Here is a 27669-nt window from a genome sequence, read left to right as displayed (position 1 = left end):
AATAAAATAAAATAAAATTAACGAATATGCTCTTTTCAATTTTTCTTCATTCTTTTACTTATTCCTCTATATTTTATTATCTGCCTCTGCTACTGAATGGTTTTGGCGTATGTTTGATTATTTCATTGTGTTGAGACACTGTCGTTACACAGGTTTTACCAGTCTGCTATGGTGAAGTTACGTTCAAAGTTTATAGAATTTGAAAGCTTATGTTACAAAAGTGCTGATTACAAGCCATCATCATAGAGAAGGTTGCTGCGATGTTTTGAAGGAATCTGCAGAAATAAGATTCCACTCTCCACTGAACTCAACCACCTATTGTTCAACTGCCACTGAATTCGCACAACTCAGTACCACTCCACATGCTCTGTCTCCAGGTAGACACTGTGACACAATTCAGCATCTTTTGGGGATTCAATTTCTTCTTGAAAAACACTGAAGACAGTTTGTCTAATACATAACAAATTCAACTTATCCCAGACTGATAGTTGAATTAATGGAACCTTTGTTACACAACATTAGAATTAGCTAGTTACACACAATCTGGGGTTTCACCTTGTGTACCAATTGGTATTCCACTCCCTACACATAGTGAGAAATGCTGCATAATAGCAGACTTATTTCTGTAGTGTAACACATACAGCCACTCCACCTGACCATGTGCTTTGGCCAAGTTCAAGTGCAAAAATTAATGACGATTTTTTTCTACTGCCATGAACTGTAATTTTGTAATTTCACTTAGGACACTTTTCTTTAATTAAAACTGTTATTTTGTATTTATCTTATGAATTACTTGCTTTGAAACAGTAGTATTTTATTATCATGATTATTTGGTCATTTGATATTGTTTTATGGTCATAGGCTATTTTTAAAATCTGTGTATTCAGTTTAACTGGACTTATTTCCTTACATTTGTAATTACATTAATTTGGATTGAAGAAATCACTCTTCAGGTGTTAGTTGTAAATGATTTATTAGTTGTTTATAAGATGCATCAATACAATGAGAAGGGTCATGTTTTGCAGTTGTCATTTTATTGTTTTATTAGTCAAACCTATTTAATTTCATGCATCGTTCTGGTTTAAGCTTAAATTTAATCAAGTAGTTGACTTGTCTGCACGTTAATATATTTTCAATTTGTTTAACTTTTATTGGGTCAATTACATAGTTACAATGTTACTTTTACGATGATAATGAACTTGAAATAAATTTGATGTACACTGCTTCTATCTTCCCTGATTACAGATACAACAAACTGTCATCTTTCAAAATTCTACTCCATGATAAGGATGATGGGCAGTGTGTGCTCATGTCAGTCTAAAACAGACTGACCACAGAATGAAATTTTCATTTTGCAGCAGAGTGTGTGCTGATATGAAAGTTCTTGGTAGACTAAAACTGTATGCCAGGTCAAGACTCAAACTTGGAACCTTTGCCTTGTAGAACTAGCAGTCCTTTCTTGAAGGACAACTAGTTCTGCAAGTTTCACAGGAGAGAATGTGTGAAGTCTGGGGGGTAGGAGATGAAGTGCTGGTGGAAGTACAGCTGTGAGGACAGATCATGAGTTGTGCTTGGATAGCTCAGTCAGCAAAGCACTTGCCCATGAAGGCAAAGGTTCTGAGTTTGCATCTCAGTCTGGCATACAGTTTTCATCTGCCAGGAAGTTTCAGACCATCCACAGTCTGATGAGGAGGCCTCCTAATGTCACACAGCTCCTATTCTGTTAGAAACTATATTAGATGCCTTGCCTCCTCTAATAACACTAGAAATCAAAAATTCACTTCCTTTATGAATAAAAATGTTAAATTAAAAAAACTGACCTGTCAAACATGTACTGATTATTTTTACATTATATCCTAACCCTTGTTGAACAAGTCTTTTAGTTGCTGGTACTCAAAGCTGTCTCTGAACCCACCTTTTGCTACCTTTGTAATGCCACCACCAGCACAGTCCTTTCTCAACAAATGTAGTCACTGCATGATGATTTAACAATTATACTCACATTCCAAGATTTGAATTGTTAAATGAATTTAAAATATTGCATTCTTAAATGAAAATCAAATATTGTTTACCCCTACATCTCTGGCCCCATTGAGTGAGCAGAGCTCACCCTTGATGAGCTCTTTCAGGGAGAGGGAAGGAGATGAACAAGGTGCCCCTCAGCCCCAAACATAAATAATTTTTATTATTTAAATTTCACAGATAATCCACTTATTTTATCAGTCACCTTTCAGCTAATGTGACAACAGTAGACTGGTTCACACTGGAATAGGCTGAATTGTCGTCAGAAAAGCTGCCTTGCCAATCATATCACGTTGCCAGATTACCTGAATGGTGAGACTGAGGTCTCTTGGAACCAAAAAATAGTTCTCTCTTCTGTTCTGAGCTGCCACGTACAGCAGATGCTAAACATCTTAGTTCCTTCACCTTTGAATCTTCCAGTCTCCTTCAGTCAGTCTGGGGCCACTGAAGTTTTCTTCCCTTGTCCGTAGGCAATCCTTGCATTAACTCCCCCCTCCTCCTCCATGAACAAATAAACCAATAAGGTTTCTTTTTCTAAACTGGAGTAGTCGTTGTTGTGGTCTTCAGTCCTGAGACTGGTTTGATGCAGCTCTCCATGCTACTCTATCCTGTGCAAGCTTCTTCATATCCCAGTACCTACTGCAACCTACATCCTTCTGAATCTGCTTAGTGTATTCATCTCTTGGTCTCCCCCTACGATTTTTACCCTCCACGCTGCCCTCCAATACTAAATTGGTGATCCCTTGATGCCTCAGAACATGTCCTACTAACCGATCCCTTCTTCTGGTCAAGTTGTGCCACAAACTTCTCTTCTCCCCAATCCTATTCAATACTTCCTCATTAGTTATGTGATCTACCCATCTAATCTTCAGCATTCTTCTGTAGCACCACATTTTGAAAGCTTCTATTCTCTTCTTGTCCAAACTATTTACCGTCCATGTTTCACTTCCATACATGGCTACACTCCAGAAATGACTTCCTGACACTTAAATCTACACTCGATGTTAACAAATTTCTCTTCTTCAGAAACGCTTTCCTTGCCATTGCCAGTCTACATTTTATATCCTCTCTACTTCGACCATCATCAGTTACTTTGCTCCCCAAATAGCAAAACTCCTTTCTACTTTAAGTGTCTCATTTCCTATTCTAATACCCTCAACATCACCCAACTTAATTTGACTACATTCCATTATCCTTGTTTTGCTTTTGTTGATGTTCATCTTATATCCTCCTTTCAAGACACCATCCATTCTGTTCAACTGCTCTTCCAAGTCCTTTGCTGTCTCTGACAGAATTACAATGTCATCGGCGAACCTCAAAGTTTTTATTTCTTCTCCATGGATTTTAATACCTACTCCAAATTTTTCTTTTGTTTCCTTTACTGCTTGCTCAATATACAGATTGAACAACATCGGGGAGAGGCTACAACCCTGTCTTACTCCCTTCCCAACCACTGCTTCCCTTTCATGTCCCTCGACTCTTATAACTGCCATCTGGTTTCTGTACAAATTGTAAATAGCCTTTCACTCCCTGTATTTTACCCCTGCCACCTTTAGAATTTGAAAGAGAGTATTCCAGTCAACATTGTCAAAAGCTTTCTCTAAGTCTACAAATGCTAGAAACGTAGGTTTGCCTTTCCTTAATCTTTCTTCTAAGATAAGTCATAAGGTCAGTATTGCCCCACGTGTTCCAGTATTTCTACGGAATCCAAACTGACATGGAGTACTGTATATTAATTACAAGATCACAATGCTTTCTAATCCCCACCACATCTCTGAGGGGGTGTACACTCATTCACTTGCGTTCACTTTGATTTGCTTCACTGTCAGCATGCTTCAGACTCATGCCTAGGGTTCAGAACAGTATATTTTCATGTAAAAGGCACTAACAGGTTGTCAGAAGTCATTAGGCAGCGAACTGAAAATCCACAAATATTCCAAAAATAAAGCAAGTGAGTATCTTATTAGCCACTTTTTGTTTAGTTTATGCTATGTGAACTATGGTTAACACAGGTAATCATATCAAACTGGTTTTAACTTTTTCACTACATAGTCTTTTTCTGTTTGTCTCATTTCGTATGACTGCTCTTATATAAATGATGGGTATGAAGTAGTAGTGAGTAATGTGATAGGGAGAGAAGTGCTATTCTCAAAGTAGTTGCTTTCTGCCAAAATAAAAAAAAAATGTAATGTTGAAGTAACTTCCATAGTTACTGTACTGAGCAGATTAGTACTCATTGCAGTTAGCTGTTATTATATTTTACACATGTGGTCTGCTAGGGCTGCTTCTGCCTGTTAATGTATAACATATTCCTGAAATCTCTTCTTCATACTGGGATTTATGGAACACAATGAATTTGTGTTGATGGGCTTGTAATATTATGTCTAACATTCAATACAGAAAATTAATCTCGTTCCAGATTGTACTTTTGTAGCTACACAGAAAAGCATAAATTATTTCACTCATCCTTTTCATTAGGTTTGTACTGGAAGGCATCACAATTAACATTTTTTTTTTACCCTAAGGAAAGTTCTGCTAGAATATATAATTTAAGAGTAAAGAAGACCACTCAGAAAATAGTAGATGCATTGAGTCATCAACAAGCACACAAAAAGGTTGAAAACTTGCTAAATTTTTGACAAATCCTTAAACAACTTAAGAGCACACACACACACACACACACACACACACACACACACACACACACACAGGTACATGCACACACTTGTGTAGAGACATTTTGCTGACTGAGCACACAATGCTGGGATAGCAGTTCAGCAGGTGGACTGGAGTGAGGGGTTGTCCGGGTAGGATAGGTGGGTGGAGAAAGAAGCAGGAGAAAGGGTTGGGGAGGGGTAGCTGGTGGCTCAGAGGGAGGTAGCCACTGTGCAGGATAAGAAAGCATGATGGGGAGGAATGTGATACAAGGGCACCGGACCTGGTGACAATGACATGACTGGAGTAACTGAACTGTGTCCTTTGCCATGGCTTTGACTATCTATTATCATGCCCAGAAATGAGAAATATCCTATCCATAATTTTTCCAACTCCTTCTAAAGAGGTAGTCCACTGCCCACTCAACCTACACACCATCCTGATCCATTGCTATGCCATTCACATTCCCAACTCCTTGCCACAGTCTGTGGAAAACCCAGTTACAAGACCAACCAATTCACATACCCAGCACATACTACTCCAGCCCTGTAAAAAGCTTATCTTATCCCATCAGAGGCAGAGTCACCTGTGAAAGCAGCCAGACCCACCAAGCACATACTACTCCAGTTCTGTCTCAGCCTTATCCTATCCCATCAGCGGCAGAGCCACCTGTGAAAGCACCTATGCTGAAATTTATGCATAGCGTTTTATGCAGGAATGACAAGAATGAATGGCTGCTGCCAAACTTTGGCCAACAACTGATCTGACCATCCAGTGGCAGAACACACTGCTGAAGAGCATTGAGAGACTCTCCAATTTGTTGGATGTATATGATGTATAATAAACAAAAGTTTCAAAACACCTTCAGTTGTGTAATTTTCATTTTGTTCTGTAACTGCAATTTGCATGTTTTGGGCCATGTATTAAATTTAAATAGTTTTACTCAGGTTTATGTTTCAAAACTTACAAATCTGGATATGAGTGCTAGATTTTTATAAAGACTGCAGGTGCTTCAAGAAAATCAGGGAGATGATAAGTGGAATAAACTGATGTTACATTTACAATACCACATAACATTGATTATTAGATTTTATTTTACACACTTACTTCATCTAACATTATACAATTTGGTGAGTGTGAAGTGCTGATGTATTTCTTGTGTAGATATTATAGAAACTGGATGTAATGAGAAAAATATACAGGATAGGTAAGTATTTTGGTTCAGTAAATTATATTTAAATATATATGTGAAAGAGTGTGTGTGTGTGTATTTCTCTTTTTTCTGACTAAGGCTGTGGGTGAAAGTTTAATGTGTAAGTGTCTTTTAATTGTGTCTGTCTGCAACTTAACATGTCATCATTATTCTAAGTAGCAATCTATATTTTCCTTACGCTGATGGTATTCCATTCTGGAGTTTCCATTGTTTGATTTAATCTTGAAAGATATACAAACAAATCAGCAGTAGCCCTACAACAATAGTGTCCTTCTTGTATTTGTTAACTTCTGTACAGCTTGAGTAGAACCAGATTTCCTCATATCCAGAACTGCTTTTCAACTTGATATTTGTTATAAAATCTTTACTTTTTTCCATCAGTTGAACTTATTTTTTTAGTTGACGCTGGTGTATCTTCACTGGTGATGTCTTTTATACATCTGTCATCATGAAACCTATAAATTAGCTGTAATATATACATTCCGATCATTGAGGCTTTGACATAGGAAAGTATGTGAGTTACAAACAAAATAAAAATGTACTTTTTTGTAGGCCACACTCTCAGTCAGCAACACCCCCCCCCCCCCTCCACCTACAAGCACATGCGCGCACACACACACACACACACACACACACACACACACACACACACACAATGGTGCATTCAAATGATTTAATGATTTAGTCATTAGATTAAGTGTACTGGATGTTGATAAATACTATTGCTTGCAACATTTCTTATTGTTGTATAGGGAACCAACTCTTTGAGGCAAAGCTCCTGATGAAATGTCTTTCAGTTCACCTGCAAGTGTTAAAGCATAAAGGAACTGACAGCCATAAATTGTACAACGAGTTTTGAAAATAAATGTCAGAAAATCAATGGCATTTTCTTTCTGAATTAACATACCTTTGCCAGTCAACAGTTTTTCAGGAAACAAAAGAACTATATCTACAATAATCAGAGAAAACCAAGCTAAAATGTCTTCGAGTACCATCTGCACATCTTGTATGGACATGCAGTGAGTGATATTCAAGCCAAAACTGACCTATTCAAATATATTCAATACCTATTGTCCAAGTTACTGAGCAAAGTTTTGTGTGTTTGTAGTACATGAGTTTGCTTCATATGAGTTTTATACTTTTTGCAACCAGTTTATACAACTGAGACTTCTTTTTTGACACACCCAAAACCTGTCTTTTGTTAGTTACATGCTTTCCCACATCAGTACCTCAACTACCTCTTCATCCACTCCAAATGTTCCCTGCTTTACAGTCCTATGGATCTAAGGAAACCATAGCTTTTCCTGTATGTGTCTCTTTAGCAGTATATTAAATTTCATATTTGCATCCACATTATTCTGTGGACTAATTTTTGTGCTTTCACTACATCTTCTAAATTTATTGATTTTCTTTTTAAACTAAATATGAGATAGTATTTCTATTGTCAAACACTACCTGAAATCTAAAGATCAGCTGATGTGTCAAGACCGTGATTTCTGTGTAGCTGTAGCCACTGAAAATGTATACCTTATCTAAAATATGGAGAATTTAAATAAAAAATTTACTGTAACTAGTGAAACACTCTGATCAGAACAATTACCTTGTGATATCTTGGACAGTGACAATAGTATTGCACTGCTAGCTCCAGTGCCTTGCCCACATGCTTTAATAAGATCTGGATTTCCTCCAAAGAATTTGATGTAATCACGAACCCAATCAAGAGCCAAAGACATATCAAAAAGTCCAACATTTCCTGGGAGTTCTTTAGATGCACCACTCAGAAAACCTGTGAAGTAGGTCGTGATTAATTTAATATGGCATGACTAAATGTAATAATATAACTATTACTTTAATAATAATAATAATAATAATAATAATAATAATAATATTAAATCTAGGATGAAAATCAAATGGAACCTAGGTAAGCCGTCTGGCTTTTGCAGATCATTTTGCATTACTTTTGTAGAATATCACAGAGGCAATGACCTAACCAAAACAGAGCAAGACTTTAAAAAATCTCATTCAAAGAACTCATGGCAAATTTAAACTGAGTGTACTCAATATACTGAAGTACAAGTAGATTAAATAGAAATGGTCAGACAGTTAGGTACTTTTAGAATAACTAGAAAATGTATTAGAAAGATCTGTAGTGGATGAATGAATCAGAAAAATTGAAAGTGCATATGGCTTAACTTAGAATGTCTACAATAAGAGATTCACAAAACTAAATTATTATAAAAAGTGATAAGATGAGAATGTGAGTGTGCATATAAATGCTCAATAGCATTTATTTGTTTATCTTATAGCTTTTCAACAAACCAAAGAAAAAAAATCATGTAATGTAGCTCATAACATACACAATACAAAATCTTATAAATAAACATGTAGAGTATTTACGTAATCCATCAACTTTGGAGTTGCCAGCAGGAGGTCTTCTGATTTACCATTATATGATCTTGTGGAGCATTCTTCTGTAATGTGTCTGATAATTTGTGGTTCTCTGCAATTGCAAAGTGGGGATGGTTGCATGCCCCATTTGTGTAAAAATATGCACATGCCCCATGTTGAGATCTAAATCTGTTTAGCATTGGCCATGTTTTGTTTGACAAGTCAAGTGGTTTTCTGTTGGTACACAGCATAGTATTATTTTGTTGTCCAATCCATTCTCGATTCCATGCATTAATAAGTTGAAATCAGTGACCCTTCCTGTTATTGTTGGTGGTCATCTAGACGGGAGTCAGTTATAGCTTGCATCATCGATAACTTGATGTATTTACAGGTTTTTCTATCCATGACATTTTTGTGCACCTTGATGAGAGCATTTATGCATCATAGTTGACGGTGTGGAATGCTGACTAGTATTGGCAGCCATTCTGTAGGTGTTTTGTTTTGATAACAAGAGCAATTATTCTCATGGTGCTATGTAGATGGACATGTATCTTCCCTGCCTACGGGCTGTTTAGCCAAACTGGTGCACAATATTTAACAGTTCAGAAGACCCAGAGCAGAAGAGTGTAGGGCTCATATGGATACTCCCCAGGTTGTACCAAAGAGCTTTTGAACGATGTTGTTTATTTTTTTCAGTTTTTCAGCTGTTTCTATTGGATGTTCTCAGAAAGGCTCAGTTGTATTGTGGGTCACCCCAAGTACTTTTGTGTTTTATTGTGAGTAGGTGTAGCATTTTTGAACTGTATGTTGAGTTTTCATCCAGTGAGTTTATTATTCATGTGGGAACATGAAACATGCTTTTTCGTGGTGTTTTGTTGGAGCCTGCATTGGAAAAGAAGTTTTCCACTACATATAGGTTGGCATTAAGATTTCTTCTGACTATTCAATTGAGGTACATATTGTAGCAAGCACCCATCATTGGAAACTAACTTCCTAGATTGTATTTTTGATATATCTACAATGTAAAAGCTGAAAACAAGTGGAACAAGGACTGATCCCTGTGATAGGCTGTTTCTTTATAATTTTCTTGGGCAGCTGATCTTGGATCCCATGACTGCTTGGAACAGTCAGTCAGATTAGATGAGCAACTGCTTTGCAAGGAATTATGTGAAGAAGGTTGTATATCATGCCTTCTCTACGCACTGTATCACAGGCCATTGATAAGTCAATGAATGCAGCTGTAGTTTTAAGTTTTCTTTGAAATACTGCCTCGATGTAAGTGATGAGTAGCAGAACCTGATCTGTGCAGCTTTGTTTTCACTGGAAGCCTGCTTGTTCACTGAGATTGCTTCAGGTAATCTTGCACTGACTCTATTCTGGTTAAGCTGTTCTAGTTGGTTGAAGGCCACAGATAGTAGGGCTATTGGTCAGTAGCTCTTATGGCACCAATTCATTTTCCAGATATTAACATATCAATTATAGCTGAATGTTTAAATTTTTGTTGTATATTGCCTGTCTGCATAATGTCTGTGAAGAAATAAGCCATGCATACTTTTGTGTATTTGCCACAGTTTATTAGGAATTTAAGGTTGATATTGTCAAATCAAGGAGCTTTACCTGGTTTAACATGTTTAAGTGCCGTTAGCATTGTTTGGTTACTGTGGTTTTGTCTTTAAGAGCTCTGAGTTCTCTTTCAACCATGATTGAATGTGCTTTGTCTTTTGCTCTTCTGTTTAACAGTGAATTACATGGTACGAGGGTTGTTTTTTAAGTAAGGGCCATTTTTATTTTTAAAAAAAGATACAAATACTTTTGTAAAAAAACTTTTATTTTCTGATTCTACACGCTTTTACCTATTTTTCTACATAGTTGCCTTGTTTATTTAAGCACTTGTCATACCGTACAACTAAGTTTTTAATTCCCTCTTCAAAGAATTCGGCCACCTGCTCCGACAGCCAAGAGTTCACGGCCGCTTTCACTTCACCATCATCATTGAAGCGCTGCCCGCCAAGATGGTGTGTCAGGTACCGGAAAAGGTGAAAATCGCTAGGAGCAAGGTTGGGGCTGTATGGTGCATGGTCCAAAACTTCCCAGCCAAAAGAATCAATCAAATCCCGAGTCTTTTGAGAGGTGTGAGGCCTTGCATTATCGTGCAGGAGCAAAACTCCTTTTGTCAGCATACCGCGCCTTTTGTTTTGAGTTGCTCTGCGGAGCTTCTTTAGAGTTGCACAGTAGGCATCTGAGTTGATTGTCATTCCTCGTGGCATAAAATCCACTAGCAAAACACTGCGCTGGCCCCAGAACACAGTTGCCATAATCTTGCGCTTTGACAGCGTCTGTTTGGCTTTGACCTTGACGGGTGAGGTTGTGTGTCGCCATTCCATCGATTGTCGCTTGCTTTCGGGAGTGATATGGGATACCCATGTTTCATCTCCAGTGACAATTTGACTCAACATGTCATCCCCTTCTTCCACGTAATGAATCAAAAAGTCCAATGAAGTGGCAAATCTCTTCCCTTTGTGGTCCTCTGTGAGAAGTCTGGGTACCCACCGAGAACACAGTTTCTTAAAGTTTAGGTTTTCAGACACAATTTTGTACAAAACTGATCTTGAAACTTGTGGAAATTCCAAAGAAAGAGTGGAAATTGTCAATCTTCTGTCCTCACGAATCTTTGTTTCGACTGCAGCCACATCATCAGTGATCACAGAGGGCCGACCTGAGCGATCTTCGTCATGGACGTTTTGACGGCCATTTGAAACTCTAACCAATTGATGCACTTTACCTTCACTCATTGCATTCAAGCCATAACCTTCTGTTAACTGACGATGAGTTTCTGCAGCTGATAGGCTTCTCGCGGTCAAAAACGTATCACTGACCGTATCTCACATGCGGCGGGCGATTCAATAATCGTAAACATTATAAAGTAGCACAACGATGCATACACATCAGCTACAGAGCTGCAACTTGCATAAGTGTGAACGGGAAGGATGCCGGCAAGTGGCGTGGTGGCTAGTTGCAGCGTCCGCGCGAACTACGGGACTATACGCGCGAACGGCCCTTACTTAAAAGACAACCCTCGTAGATAGAATGGACACATAAGAAAGAAGAATTTTAAGAAAAATAACAGGTGCCATACAAACAAAGGATAAGAATTAGAAGTAAAATAGAAATACATTGGAATATCCAGAAAACATCAGCAGTGATGACAAAACAGATATTGATCCTAAACGTCATCTGAGGCTTTCCTGGCATATATGCTGCTTCCAAGGTTCTTGGAATCCATCAGCACCACCTGATGTTGACAGAATGGTTATTTTCTGGAACACTGTGGGCCTTTGATGATTATACGTGACAGTACACCTGGAATCTTGGAAGCCGGTATTGACCCTACTTGGCAAATTTTACAGCATGAGTGGGGACAGATCAACTGAACTATTATCTTAGGTATTTGAAGTCAGCACTAGCCTGCAACAAAGAGCTCAAAAAACATTTGAACATAAAAGATATTCAAGAACACTGGCAGCACTAGGCTACAACTGAACATTGGCGACGAATCAACTTCGCGAGGCCCCTTTCACTTTCCAGTCAGAAAGAAAATGTTCAATTAAATGAGCTGAATTATACACCAATAATAATTATAGCTATACAAATTTTATTATTATAATATAATATGATTACTGCAATGACAAAAATTACATTAAACAAAAACCCATTAAAATAAATGAAACTTCTGGCTTTTTTCCTCACTAAATTTTTTTTTAAGATTACTTCATAGTTAATACTAGCCGCTATTTCCACTTCAATTGATAGTACTGACAACACAGATAGTCTTTCTTGGCACATCATGCTGCTTTAGTATGTCTTAATCTATTTTAACTTTGAGAAACTTGTCTTGGCAGAAGCTGTACTGACAGGAACTGTAAGCATTATTCTGATTGTTATGTAAAGATTTGGATGTACTTCTTCCAAATTATTTTCTAGTATGTGCAGGATAAGTTGTTTTGCATCTTTGATTGAGTGCTGTAGGTCGGGTTTTAAAAGTTGGAATTCCTCATAAAGTTCTAAAGGCTGTATGTTGCTATTTGCACTGTCTCGAAGTATATTGTACCTAAATCATTACAATGTCTAAGAATGTCATCCTTAGATATCAATTTCAAATAATTCAGATCATAAATAAAGACAAATTTTTCAAAATATTAATTTAGTGCTTTGAATCAACATTCAGCATTGGCTATTATAGTGTCTCTCATTTTGTTAAAGAAGCTAATTCTGTACTGCATTTCAGCAGATTCCATAAGTTCATCAGTTTGTTGTTCATAACCGAATATTCATTTTTTCCATGCTATTCTTTTGTTTTTAAACTGAGACTGATTTTTGTAAACAAACAATCGATTTTGTGCCACACTTGTTTCAAATGCTGTGTTCTGGAATTCTTTAATCCAGTTATAAAATGAACATAAACCATCAATATCGACTTTCAAATTCACTTGAACTGATTGCCAAAGTTTACTTATATTGCTGACACACAGTAAAATCTCAACCGCATGTGTATTGCAACAATAAACTCAAAGTTAACATTTCCTTCAAGACTGCTTCACAGTTGCTAAGAGTTTTGGAATCATTGGTTCTATTTTTCATGTCAACCACACTTTTGATGACATAATCAAATAGCAAAAATATTGCTTTTACAGCTCTGATTCTACTCTCCCATTGTGTTACAGACAGAGGTTTTAATTTAGTTTTTGTAAGATCTCAACACTTGCTTGATTTTGTAAAAAGCACATAAACATTATTGATGAAGCCGAAGACCATTTTAACTGTTGTAGAAGTGTTAGCGACATCCAGCAAAAGCAAATTCCAACAATGGCATCACCATGGTGTGAACAAGCTTGTGGATTAATATTGAGTATTCTTGTTCTAACACCTTTAGTAATGCCAACCATACTGGCACTGTTATCATATCCCTGTCTTGACAGTTTTGGATGTCTAGGCCATTATTTTCTAGTTCCTTTAAAATGGCATCTCTTAAATACTCTCACGTTGTTTCTGCAATGGCAATAAACCAAACAAAATGTTCCTCTATCTCTCCAGTTGAGCAATTAAAAAATCTTAATATTATTGACATTTGTTCCACACAGCTCAAATCCCTGGTACAATCGAGCAAGAAGGTACAATATTTTGCTCATTTGACTCTGTTTATAGTTTTGTTGTTAGTAATTTGGACATTAATGTAATTAATTAAATTTGTATGTTGTGGCTCATAAATGCTGACAAAGTTGCTTTTCATTAATATGTTGCAAGTGCTCTTTTAGTGATCATATTTGGATAACAACTTAAATCGGTCTATAATATTTCCACTGTTTCCACTATAGTTCTGGTTAAGGGATTCTCAATGCCCTCTAAATGCCATACTGTATGAAGCTAAGTATTTTATAATATTGACCAACATTTGAAACAAATTATACCAATACTTTTGTGATTCCCTAATCAGTCTCTCATTTTCCTTGTCTAATGCTTTTCCTTATTTGATTCCTTTACAGAATTCCATCCATCTAATCATGCACTCCATGTGTCCTTGACTTTTTACATGCCTTTGCAATATCCTACTCAGATCTTTCCAGTCACAACATCCTTCTTTTACCATCTGTGGTTGCAAATGTGAACAAAGTCGACATGGAAAGCAATAAAATTTGTCTTGAGATGTGGAGTAAGCTAAACATCTGTGATGTTGCTTTTTGCCACTACTCAATTTTCTAGTAAAATGAAATTAAGTAAAATGTCTTTTATTTGCATCTTTGGGGTATCTTTCATCAGGATTCTCTAGGTTTTGTTGGGGACTGTTTTGAATTAAATCATGATGTTGTGAATCTGTTACTGGAAATACCCACTTTCCTGGATCTAATTCTATAAATGAATCTCTTATATGAACAGTTTGTTCTTGATTGTCACTTTCAAAGTGTTTATTTGGTACACAATCTCAGATAATAGCAGTTTCACCCAACTCCTATGCTGTATCAGAAAAGGTAGCAGCTTCATTCGACCCTGAAGCTGGATCTTTTTCAGAAACTAAAGACACTTGGATAAGAGCTTCATCGGAGGCCCCTGGAGCAGCTACACCTGAAGTTTTCTTAAGAAATTCCATCATACTTGAACTCATAGCTTTTTGAAACTTCCTGGCAGATTAAAACTGTGTGCCCGACCGAGACTCGAACTCAGGACCTTTGCTTCACTTCTGCAAGTATCTCATCTCCTACCTTCCAAACTTTACAGAAGCTCTCCTGTGAACCTTGCAGAACTAACACTCCTGAAAGAAAGGATACTGCGGAGACTTGGCTTAGCCACAGCCTGGGGGATGTTTCCAGAATGAGATTTTCACTCTGCAGCAGAGTGTGCGCTGATATGAAACTTCCTGGCAGTTAAAACTGTGTGCCCGACCGAGACTCAAACTCGGGACCTTTGCCTTTCGCGGGCAAGTGCTCTACCATCTGAGCTACCAAAGCACGACTCACTTCTGTAAAGTTTGGAAGGTAAGAGACGAGATACTGGCAGAAGTAAACCTGTGAGACCGGGCGTGAGTCATGCTTTGGTAGCTCAGATGGTAGAGCACTTGCCCGCAAAAGGCAAAGGTCCTGAGTTCGAGTCTCAGTTGGGCACACAGTTTTAATCTGCCAGGAAGTTTCATATCAGTGCACACTCCACTGCAGAGTGAAAATCTCATTCTGGAAACATCCCCCAGCCATGTCTCCACAGTATCCTTTCTTTCAGGAGTGCTAGTTCTGCAAGGTTCGCAGGAGAGCTTCTGTAAAGTTTGGAAGGTAGGAGACGAGATACTGGCAGAAGTAAAGCTGTGAGGGCCAGTCGTGAGTTGTGCTGTGGTAGCTCAGATGGTAGAACACTTGCCCGCGAAAGGCAAAGGTCCCGAGTTCGAGTCTCGGTCGGGAACACAGTTTTAATCTGCCAGGAAGTTTCATATCAGCGCACACTCTGCTGCAGAGTGAAAATCTCATTCTGGAATCATAGCTTTTTCTTTTTGATGCACCAGATTTCCATTTTCTCCCTATGTCTTTGTCTATTGAGGGTTCTCCAAACATGATGATTTGAAAAACATTTTGTGCTAAGTATGTTGATAGGTACAGTAGGGTACTTAATGTACTCAGTGTCATAATACAGAGCAAACAGACTGTGTGATTATCATACTTGGCAGAATATTTTTATTTTATTCTGTCATGTGTGATAGCAGCCAAATAAACACGCCAAGAAATGTATTTGTATACTGACTTACCATACGGTGGGGTTCTTTTAGTACATATGGCTGAAATTGGTACAACAAAACCTTCAGAGATAAAAGACTTTCTCACTTGTACTAGTTCAATAACTTGAAAAAAGAGTGAAGTGTCACTTGATAGGACTGGTTTCAGAAAGCTGGCATTACTGGCCATGACAGTGCTCCTGCCCATTTTGTCTCTTCCACAGAGCACTGTTACATTTGCTTATTGTTGGATCGAAGTGTCAATTTGCTAAAACAGTGCACACCAAGTGAGCTGTGAATGTGGTATAATGAAAAGTAAGTGTATTTTCCATTTAACATGCATCTTTCTTTAATGTGGTGATCAGCTTCCTCTCTAAGTATATAGTTCAATAATTTATTTTACAAAATTCTTTAAATCTGTATGAACGACTTTACAACAAAAAAGTCTCCTTTGAGATCCATGTGTTAGTGCCATCTAGTGCACATGCACTGATTCATGGCAGGTATATCCTGCACGAATTGTGTAATGTAATAGGCCTATCAGAACCAGTCTGCAGCTGCATAGGTGTACACCTTAGATGCATCTTGTAATGGGGCTTAACTGTCATAATGTTGCCAGACAACCCTAGATAAATACTACTACAGTCATATGGAAATAGAGATGGATAACTAAGTAGCTAAAATTTTAACAGCTTCAACAACTTTTTTGCAAGGCCCCCACAAGCACAAGGCCGTCAGCAGTTGCCGGCACCTAATGCTGCCACTGTTCAAGAATCAGGAATAGCAGAAACATTGTCTTTAGAAATAAACAAAACTTAGAAGGTAAAATGTATTTGGGAACAAAACCATCAGCTGTACAGCTTGAAGAAGGAAAAAACAGCATGAAGAGAAGATGAATACTGGAATAACTAGAAAAAAACAAAGAAAGAAGATGAAATGATGCTGGGCTGTGATGTTAGCTGAACAATACAAAATTAAAAACTTAAGATTGACAATAGCATGGCAGTGGAAGTCTGTGATGGAAATACCAAACAAAAAATAAAGAAAGGCAAACATTCACTGCAAAAGAAGGATGCATTGCACATAGGTATTCTTATTAGATCAGAAACATACAGCAACTTTCAAGCAATCACTCTTTTTCTGCTATAAGTGCATACTGTCTATCACTCACACACAGATTTGAGGCAGCACTGGCTGTTTATGAATAGGTGCACATGAGCGTGGATGTGGCCATTAGAGGAAAAAACTGGGATATGAGATAGGGGGAAGGAGAGAACAGTGATATGCAGAACAAGGAGAGAGCTGGAAAGGATCGACAAGAGTGGTGATGAGAGAAATGGTTCTCAGTGGATGCTACAACACCTTCAATACCTTGTCTGTTTCAGATATGTAGATGACATCTTCATGAACAGCACCCATGGTGAGGCAAGCACATGCATAACAGCTTTTGTAGTCTGATGTGCATGACATACTTGAAAGTTCTGATATACTTTTCAACACAGTTTTATTTGCAGAGATCAGTCAAATTCTTTAAATATTATATTTACTCAATTAAAATTTTTGCAATTCTCAAGCTTGAAAGCACTTCTTATTGTTACATTACATAATACATATGTTCACTTGATAATATTATGATAAGTATAGACTGCTACTCACTTTACAGAGGATAGACTGAGTTGCGGACAACCACAATGAAAAGATTGCTATACATTTAAGCATTCAGACAAAATTCGTTTTCCAAAAGTAAAATGCACAGACACACAGACACATTCACACAAGCATAACTCACACATACACAAGTTGACTGTCTCCAGCTGCTGTGGCTGGAGTGAGGACAGCAACTGTGCCTGGTGAAAGCAGCAATGCAGCATGAATGGTGGGGATAAGGAGGAGACATGGGGTGGGGAGGGGGAGGGACAGCAATATGGTGGGGAGGTGTGGTACAGGTAAGAGGATATGTACGTGGAGGATACGTACTAGTGAAGATGTAGAGCTCCTTTGTTCCTTTGCTGTAGACAAAGAGAAAGCTGGCACAGTAATACCAAGAAAACACCTCAAAGATGTGACTCACCCAATGTTCCAAGACGATACTGTATAGTAACAACTACTACATTTTTATTCAATAGTGGTGTCACTCCATATTGAGATGCTGAGCCACGGCGGTAACCACCACCATGAATCCAAAACAGCACTGGTAAACCACTACTTCCATCTGGAAGCTGGATAGAAAATGTTGATATACATGATTTGATTGGTGTCATTTAAAGTTCATTCAGCAAAATACACAAATGATGACAACTGGACAGAGACTAGCTGCAAATGACCAATTAATGACTATATCAGCACTCACTGATGCTTAGCAGAGACTGATTAATAAAGACATAAAAGATACAAATTACTGGCAATATTCCTACAGCTTTAAAGTGGAATTATTTTGATTGACTGTGGGTCAGATAACTACTCTATTATGGGTAGATTTATAGCAATGCAGATGTCTCCCGTGTTTTCAAAGTAAGTCCACCAATACTATTAAAGAAATTATTTCTGAAGTATTTCATTTACCAACATATTTTTCCATTGATGGTACACACACTTTTCATAAACAGAAATATTAGGGGTACTTCTAAAACTTGAACACTCTCAAATTTCTTATGAGAACATTCCTAGATAGTGATATTTTGTAAATTACAGATTTTTGAGAGATGGCAAAATCAAGTGCAAGTCATGCATTACACAACAAAGATTAGAAAACACCTCTCATGAAAGAATTTTAACATTACATGTAAATACTATATTAAGATTAAACAATGGAAACTCTAAATTGGAATTTCAACAATGTAGGAAAAGACAGATTGCTACTTCCTGTAAAGATGACACATTAAGTGACAAACAAGCATAATTAAAAGACACTTACATATAAGCTTTTGGCCACAACCTTCATCAGAATAATAAAGAGAGACATACACACTATTCATTCACACAAGCAAGCACACCTCACACACACATGACTGCCAACTCCAGCACCTTGCACCAGAAAGCAACTTTCACGTGGAATAGAAGCAGCACTCTGGAGGGTGCGGGGAACAGGAGGGATAGCAGTGTAAGGGGGGGGGGGGGGGGGGGGGGGGAGAGGAGTGCTGTCTGGTGGAATGTGCAGGGACTAGACTGCCAATAGGCACAGCTTCAGGAGGTTGTGGGGCAGGGAGGTGAGGAAAACAGGGTGAAAAAGCAGAAGAGCATGGAAAGATGGTTGGTTGGTTGATTTGGGGGAGGTGACCAAACAGTGAGGTCATAGGTTGCATTGGATTAGGCAAGGATGGGGAAAGAAGTTGGCCATGCCCTTTCAAAAGAACCATCTTGGCATTTCCTGAAGTGGTTTAGGGAAACCATGGAAAACCTAAATCAGGATGGCCAGATGCGGATTTGAACTATTGTACTCCTGAATTCAAGTCCAGTGTGCTAACCACTATGCCACCTGACTCAGTTAGGGAAAGATGGGCAGGTGCGTTGGCAAATGGCTGCAAACAAAGAGGGCGGGAGATGAGAATTGGGAGTAGGTGATAGGACAAAGGGGGCAGAAACTGTTAGGATGGGGATAGTACTTTAACAAGTTGAGGGTGAGATAATTAAGAGAGCTCTGTTTTCACCATCTCCCTTCCCCACAGCCTCCTGATGTTGCACCTCTTGGCAGTCTAGTCCCTGCACACTCTGCCAGACAGTGTCTCCTCACCTGTACACTGCTATCCCCTCCCATCCCCCCTCCCCTCCTCCAGACTGCTGCTTCCATTCTATGTGAAAGCTGCATTCTGGTCCAAGCTGCCAGAGTTGGCAGCCATGTGCGTATGTGGTGTGCTTACTTGTGTGAATGAATGGTATGTGTGTCTTTCTCTTGTTCTGACAAAGGGCCAAAAGCTTATGCATAAGTGTCTTTTAATTGTGCCTGTCTGCAACTTAATGTGTCATCCTTATGGTAAGTAGCAATCTATCTTTTTCTACACTGTCTATATTAGGATTAGTCATGAAAATGGGAGAAACAAAGTTGCTCTTTATTTCGTTTACACATAAGGGCAAGTGGAATCATTTCAGCTTGCTGCATTTCACACTGCTTATACATGACCATATATAATCCTATTCTGCTATCATATCATACATCACCCATCATTACCTCATTACAAATTTCATACCATATGTACATCTACTGTATGAACAATCAGTAGTATTTCAATCAGCAATTGCTTTTTAAATCAGACTACTGAAATACTGAAGCCATTAGAGAGAAAATGTAAGCATCTTTCTAATATATATGAGGGAATCTTGCAGAATATAGTCTGTACTTTTCATATTATTATATTGAGATTCATTCTTTACCCATGTTATTTAAACTATTTCAGTTCACATTTCTTAAAACCAGTACATTTTTACAATCCTTCTATGACACTACATTAAAATTCTCCACCATGTTCATTCCCATTTGCTTCACTTTCTGTATCCTTTAAGGATGTATATTATAGTTTTCATGCTTGAGTTTTTGGTATTTGAAGAATGCTCACTAAAAAGGAAGCCATTACCACTATCTGTCTTCCCACACATATCTTAAATAAGCCTTCTTATGTGACTTCACTCCATTAATGTTGTCGCTGTCATGAGTCTGAAGACTAGTTTGAAGTGACTCTCCATGCTAGTCTACCATGCCCAAGTCTTCTCATATCTGCATAACTACTGCATCTTACATCCATTTACACCTGAGTACTGCAGTCAAGCAGGGTCTCCCTCTAAAACTTTAACCCCAACGTGCTGTCCCCCATCATCAAATTAACTGTTCCATGGTGCCTAAGAATTAGTCCTATCAACCTAAACTTTGCCTTAATCATATTGTGCCGTGAAGTTCTTTCCCCTCCAGTTCAATTCAGTGTCTCTTTGTTACTCAATCAATCTACCCATTTAATCTCCACCATTCTTTTATAGCACCATATTTAAAAAGCTTTTCTTCTCTTGTCTATATTTTTTATTGTCCATGTTTCACTTCTATATAAAGCTACAAAAAAAAAAAAAAAAAAAAAAAAAAAACCTTCAGAAAGTATGTGCTAATTTAAATTTATCTTGGCCTAACAACCCACCTCAGCTTTGCACAAGTAGTGCTAAGTATCAATGACCAGATGACTTGTTGGCAAAGTGATCAAAGTGATACTTTTGTTGATGGACTTCTATGAACAGTCTTGATAAGAACTCAGTGAACAATATTAGACAGCATCACTTTCGTATACATGTGACCAACCGAGCTAACATGAGGCTCAAACAGCTTTACACTATGCTCAACAGGCAAAACACACTGAATAGGAGGGTTTTGGGGTCCATGTATGCAATACTAATTAGACCACTGATGATGTATGCAGATCCAGTCCAGAGATACACAGCTCCAAAACTCTACATATGATAAGCCTTGCTCCATGATACTCACATACCATGAACCTTCACAGATAATACCGCCTTGAGATTCTCACTCGCCACATGACTATACAGGAAAACAAGACATTTGAACAATACTTTCAACCTCAACCTGGGAAACTATGATCACAACCATGGGTAGAAACATAACCATCTAGAAACACTAGTAGTTAGGGACAATTAACCACCTGTGGGTAGCACCAACAGACAAACACAGCAAATATTTGTGAGCCCCTGCTGCACAGCACAGCTAATTGGTATTGCCAGCTGTAAACTAGCTTATCATCCAGCAATGAAGGGAAGCCATACAGCACACTGAAACACAAACAAACCCAACCAAATCCTTTACACAGTGCGATCGATTTATGATCAATCGACCACTCATAACGATCTTGGCTTTTGTTGCAGGTACAAATGCTGCATCTGGCTCAGGAGACTCATATGTGCCTGGCCCAGCAGTACCCCTCTTTGATAGGACTGTCGCTCTTTATGAAGGCCTAAACTATGACAATGGAACCAAGCATTGCATGGCACTCAAAACTAATAACAGCCTCACCCTAGCATGATCTGTCGCAGATAGCAAGAAAACTGCTACTGCTGTTATTACCCAACCAGACTATCACAGAGGTTTCTTTCCTTGCCACTTTTTTCCCTCTGCCCTTAAACCATTACCCTTCATTTGCTTTTCATCCACTATCTATCTCCTTGAAGCACCTACATTAGTGGTTAATCCTACCCAGACATATGGATAACATTGTGGTCTCCCATCCCATGAAGCCCTCAATTAATAACTAACAAATACAGAGATGACAGTAGATCTTCTGAGATAGTCACCACATTGGTGCAGGTGTGAAGGGGCTCTTCACCCTTAAAAAACATATAACTTCAATGTTTTAAGCAGTGTACACCAGGAAAGTTCTCATAGGTACAAATTATTTATTCTGAATTTAACTGGCATTTGGAGTGACATCTCATACATCCAGCTGCAGCCCCAGTTCAATTTGAGCTACAGCCACATACTAGCTGACTGAATTGAGTATCAGTAATGTGTGGTCCACCCAATTGCAATGGATTCAGCACAGGCTATGCCCACTTGCTGACCAGTTGACTCCAGCATCAGTCCAGTATGAACTATATTTTCTGCGTAACCTTTTCCTGCGTTTCTCAACATAGCATCAGTAGAAAATACCCTTTGTCACACAAAACTGGTAGGATGCAACATTGGTATGCAGCACTCTCTGCCATCCAACATTGGTATAAAGCACCCTTTGCCACATTACATTGCACAGAAATATCCTCTGCTCACTACATTGGCAAAGCACCTTCTGCCATACGATACTGGTATGAAGCACATGTGACCTAGCAACATTGGTACGGAGGACCCTCTGCCATGCAACAGTGGTAAGTAGTACCCTCCACCACACAATAACAGCACAAAGAACTCTTTGTCACATCACTTTGGTAAGATGCACCCTCTGCCTCACAACATCAGTACACCCTCTGCCATGCAACACTGGTGCGAAGCACTCTCGACCACACAATATTGGTATGGGGGAATCTCTGTCATGTAACATTGGTAAGAAGCACCCTTCACCACACAAAATCAGTATGAAGTGCCCTCTCCCATGTAACATTAGTATTGGGCAGCCCCTGTCATGCATCATTATGAAGCATCCTTTGCCCTGTACCAATGGTAAAAAGCATCTTCTCCTATGTGACATTGGTACAAAGAATCCTTCACCATGTAACATTGGTAAAGAGCACCACAAGAACTACTGTGAGTCCTAGGAGTTCTGTCATTCACAGCTAAGTGGCAATGGCAGTGTTTTCACAGTGGTGGGAGACATAGTTTAGTCAATTTGCACAAAATATTTATAAATTATATACACACACCTTTCTCAGAAATTAGTCTATTTAGTAATGAAAACAATCAAAATCCTGAAAGTAGTTCCTGAGATTAATCCAAACATACAGACAGAATGCATCAGCGTACTTCAGTTTATATATACACAGAATATAAGGTACTTGTATTTTCTTTCTGTTGCTAGTCTACTGCTATAACCTCTTTACTTCTGCTAACATTAGCTATTTTGCACCCCAGACAGTGAAGCTTGTTTACTATTTTCATGGTCTCATCAAGTAATTTAATTCCCTTAGCATTCCCTGACTTACTTCACTACACTCTATTACTTTTGTTTTACTTTTATTGGCCACATTGTAAACTATTTTAAAGGCACTATCTATTCCACTCAAATAATTTTCCAAGTCCTTTATCATCGCTATCAAAACTGTAAAGTCATCAGGAAACCTTAAAACTTTTATTTCTTCTCCTTGACCTTTGATTCATTTTCCAAATTTCTTGTTGGTTTCCTTTACTATATACATACTAATAGGCTACAAATTTGTCTCATTTGCTTCTCAATTACTGTCTCCATTTTTTGTCTTTTCACTGTTAGGAATACATTCTGCTTTAGATAACCTTTCTCTCCTCACATTTTACCCTTGATAACTTCAGAATTCCAATGACTGTATTCAAGTTCATATTGGGAAGAGCTGTTTCCAAATCTAAAAATGCTATAAATATGGATCTATCTTTCTAATATACATTGTAGGGACAGAATCACTTGCATGTTTCTATATTCCTCCAAACCCAAACCTAATCATCCCCCATGTTGGCTTCTACTAGCTATTTCATCCCTCTGTAGATAGTTTGTGTTAATGTTTTATACCCACACTTGGCACTAACTGCTTTGGTAGTGAGACGGTCAAATTCTTCTTGAAGTCTGGAAGTATTTTACCTCTCTCATTAACCTGTATACTAGGTTGATCAACTTTGTCATGGTTGCTTCTCCCAAGTCACCCTTTTGTGGTTGATGAGACACATATGTCCCTCTAAAATAATACACAGTTTTGAGCACTGAGACATCTATGTCCCATGTATCCCTAGTGTTCCCATCTAGTGAGATGCTTTTGAACTTGAAGAAAAGTACTAGGGCCATGGAGGGGATAAGACATGTATGGACAACTTGAGTTTATAGAAGGCAGTTTTAGACCTCTTATTTGTCATTTATGTTTAAGTAAAATGAGGTTTAAGATTGAAAGGATTACTAATTCTGAATAAATGTTGTTTATTCTAGTTGCGTTGTTTTAGTTTGGTCTTTCAGTGCTTTATCAATTTTTTTCTTGCAGTTTTGCATCATCTGCTACTTCTCCTCTTTTCATACTATTATCATCATGTTTTTTTTTTCCTTTCCTTGCAATATATTCATTCCATCTCTCAGCCTTGTCTTCTTTCTTTAGTACTGGACTGTCATCTCAGCTCTTAATGTTCATACAGTTGCTTCTCTTTTCTCCAAAGTTTTCTTAAATTTTTCTATAAGTAGCACATACCTTTCCTATAATCAACAATGCATTTACAGCTTTCCATTTCTCCTACAGCCAATCCTGTTTTGCCACGATATTATTGGCATCTTGTAGCTATTCGAGAATTTACACCTCCTATATGAAACTCACACATAGTTTAAGTAAGAATCTACAAAGTAAGGTGTAAATTCTAGAACCACTCGGCCTTCTACTATCTCAAACACACAATATTTTAGATGTGAGTGTGGGATGATAGAATTCTACTTAATGTGTATCACATGTTTGTATGTGCAGGTTTGAAATGCAGTCGCGTTTTAGTGAAAGTGTATGGAAGAACCATGGAGCTTCTATGTTATTCTCTGCTAATTGTGTTATTGACCATTGTTATAATAATGAGAACAGTTGAGAAGGTACTCTTGAGAAAAACTCTTATCTTAGCCTTGTTGAAGAGAAGACGTGTATTATGGTTGGTGCACATCGACAGTGCAGAAAGATACGTATATAGCTTCTTTTCTGTGTTTACTTCATAGATTCTTACTTACATTGCGTGTGAGTTTCATATAGGAGGTGTAATTTCGAGTTTTAGTTACTGTAATCGTAAATTCAGGCAGATTGTAGCGCAGTTGTTAGGCATTTGTTTTGTTTTGGTACATCAGTGGCACTTGTCTGTCTAGTAGGCTCTCAGAGACCAGTGTGGCCCGAGCTCCCAGTTGGTGCACATCGACAGTGCGGAAAGATATGTATATAGCTTCTTTTCTGTGTTTACTTTGTAGATTCTTACTTAAACTATGTGTGAGTTTCATATAGGAGGTGTAATTTCGAGTTTTAGTTACTGTAATCGTAAATTCGGGCAGATTGTAGTGCAGTCATTAGGCATTTGTACAGGTTAGTTCATACATTCTTTGCATGTTTCCCTTGCGTTATCTAGGCACGGACTCATGTTTCAGTAACTGTTGTTCAACATTGATTAGAATGGACAGGGACTGTGATTGCTGTGTTCGGATGAGGGCTGAGTTGGCATCCCTTCGCTCACAGCTGCAGGCGGCGCTGACTTTGATTGCGCAGCTTGAGGCTGTTGCCAATGGGCACCACTGTGGGGAGCCGGACTTGGGTATCACGTGGATGTCAACCTCGTCCTGTCAGTACCCAGTTCGGTCTGCCGCTGTGGTTGCCCCGGTTGCTGTCCGCAGTGGGGCTGAGCCCTCTCCTGTGGTTGATTGGGAGGTCATTCCAAGGTGTGGCAGGCAGCGAAAGACGTCCCCGGAGGTTGATCAGAAAGCCTCGCTGGTGCGTCTGACAACCAGGTTTCAGGTACTGTATCTGGCTAAGCCAGATGCAGCTGCCTGCCCTGTTTCAGAGGATGATTCTCAGCCTTCAAGGTCTGGGCAATCGCAGAAGGTGGGCTTATTGGTAGTTGGGAGCTCCAATGTTAGGCGTGTAATGGGCCCCCTTAGGGATATGGTGGCTAAGGAGGGGAAGAAATCCAGTGTGCACTCCATGTGCATTCCAGGTGGAGTCATTCCTGATGTGGAAAGGGTCCTTCAGGATGCCATGAAGAGCACAGGATGCAGCCAGCTGCAGGTGGTGGCACATGTCGGCACTAATGACGAGTGTCGCTTTGGATCTGAGGAAATTCTCTCTGGATTCCAGCGGCTATCTGATTTGGTGAAGGCTGCCGGTCTTGCTTATGAGATGAAGGCAGAGCTCACCATCTGCAGCATCATTGACAGAATCGACTGCGGACCTTTGGTGCAGAGCTGGGTGGAGGGTCTGAATCAGAGGCTCAGACGGTTTTGCGACCGTGTTGGCTGCAGATTCCTTGACTTGCGCCATAGGGTGGTGGAGTTTTGGGTTCCATTGAATAGGTCAGGAGTTCACTACACTCAGCTGGCGGCTACATGGGTAGCGGAGGCTGTGTGGCGTGGACTGGGCAGTTTTTTAGGTTAGAAGGCCTCGGGAAAGTACGGGGTGGGCTGCAATCTCAAAGGGTGCATGGCAAATACAGGACATGCTTGGATCAAGGAACAGTCAGAATTGTAGTTGTAAATTGTTGTAGTTGTGCTGGGAAAGTCCCTGAGCTTCAAGCGCTAATAGAAAGCACAGAAGCTGAAATCGTTATAGGTACAGAAAGCTGGCTAAAGCCTGAAATAAGTTCTGCAGAAATTTTTACGAAGTCTCAGATGGTGTTCAGGAAAGATAGATTAGGCAGAATTGGTGGTGGAGTGTTTGTGTCTGTAGTAGTGGTATATCTTGTAGTGAAGTCGAAGTAGATACTCCATGTGAATTGGTATGGGTGGAGGTTATACTTAACAGCTGAAATAAGTTAATAATTGGCTCCTTCTACAGACCCCCAGACTCCGATGGTATAGTTGCTGAACAGTTCAGAGAAAATTTGAGTCTTGTAACAAATTAATACCCCACTCATACGGTTATAGTTGGTGGGGACTTCAACCTTCACTAGATATGTTGGCAAAAATACTTGTTCAAAACCGGTGGTAGGCAGACATTTTCAATGTCTGCTTGTGTCTGTGTATATGCAGATGGATACGTGTGTGTGTGCGAGTGTATACCTGTCCCTTTTTCCCCCTAAGGTAAGTCTTTCCACTCCCGGGATTGGAATGACTCCTTACCCTCTCCCTTAAAACCCAAATCCTTTTGTCTTTCCCTCTCCTTCCTTCTTTCCTGACAAGGCAACCGTTGGTTGCGAAAGCTAGAATTTTGTGTGTATGTTTATGTTTGTTTGTGTGTCTATCAACCTGCCGGCGCTTTTGTTTGGTAAGTCTCATCATCTTTCTTTTTAGATATATTTTTCCCACGTGGAATGTTTCCCTCTATTATATATATATAATACAGGGTTATTACAAATGATTGAAGATTGAAGCGATTTCACAGCTCTACAATAACTTTATTAGTTGAGATATTTTCACAATGCTTTGCACACACATACAAAAACTCAAAAAGTTTTTTTAGGCATTCACAAATGTTCGATATGTGCCCCTTTAGTGATTCAGCAGACATCAAGCCGATAATCAAGTTCCTCCCACACTCGGCGCAGCATGTCCCCATCAATGAGTTCGAAAGCATCGTTGATGCGAGCTCGCAGTGCTGGCACGTTTCTTGGTAGAGGAGGTTTAAACACTGAATCTTTCACATAACCCCACAGAAAGAAATTGCATGGGGTTAAGTCGGGAGAGCATGGAGGCCATGACACGAATTGCTGATCATGATCTCCACCACGACCGATCTATCGGTTTTCCAATCTCCTGTTTAAGAAATGCCGAACATCATGATGGAAGTGCGGTGGAGCACCATCCTGTTGAAAGATGAAGTCGGC

At 38.9% G+C, this 27669-nt stretch overlaps 1 protein-coding gene across 1 annotated transcript in view; it reads right to left on the bottom strand.

Annotated features, from left to right (window-relative positions):
• The window catches only part of LOC126161929 (carboxylesterase 4A), a 159334-nt gene that overhangs the window by 96374 nt on the left and 35291 nt on the right, over window positions 1-27669 (bottom strand). The window contains exons 3-4 of the mRNA XM_049918103.1: window positions 17599-17746; window positions 7491-7676 (exon numbers count right to left, since the gene is read on the bottom strand). Of these exons, the coding sequence (XP_049774060.1) occupies window positions 7491-7676; window positions 17599-17746 (334 nt within the window). The remainder of the gene's footprint in view (window positions 1-7490; window positions 7677-17598; window positions 17747-27669) is intronic.

Source organism: Schistocerca cancellata, chromosome 2, assembly GCF_023864275.1.
Source record: "Schistocerca cancellata isolate TAMUIC-IGC-003103 chromosome 2, iqSchCanc2.1, whole genome shotgun sequence".
Lineage (NCBI taxonomy): Eukaryota > Metazoa > Arthropoda > Insecta > Orthoptera > Acrididae > Schistocerca > Schistocerca cancellata.
This window is presented reverse-complemented; position numbering and strand designations above follow the sequence as displayed.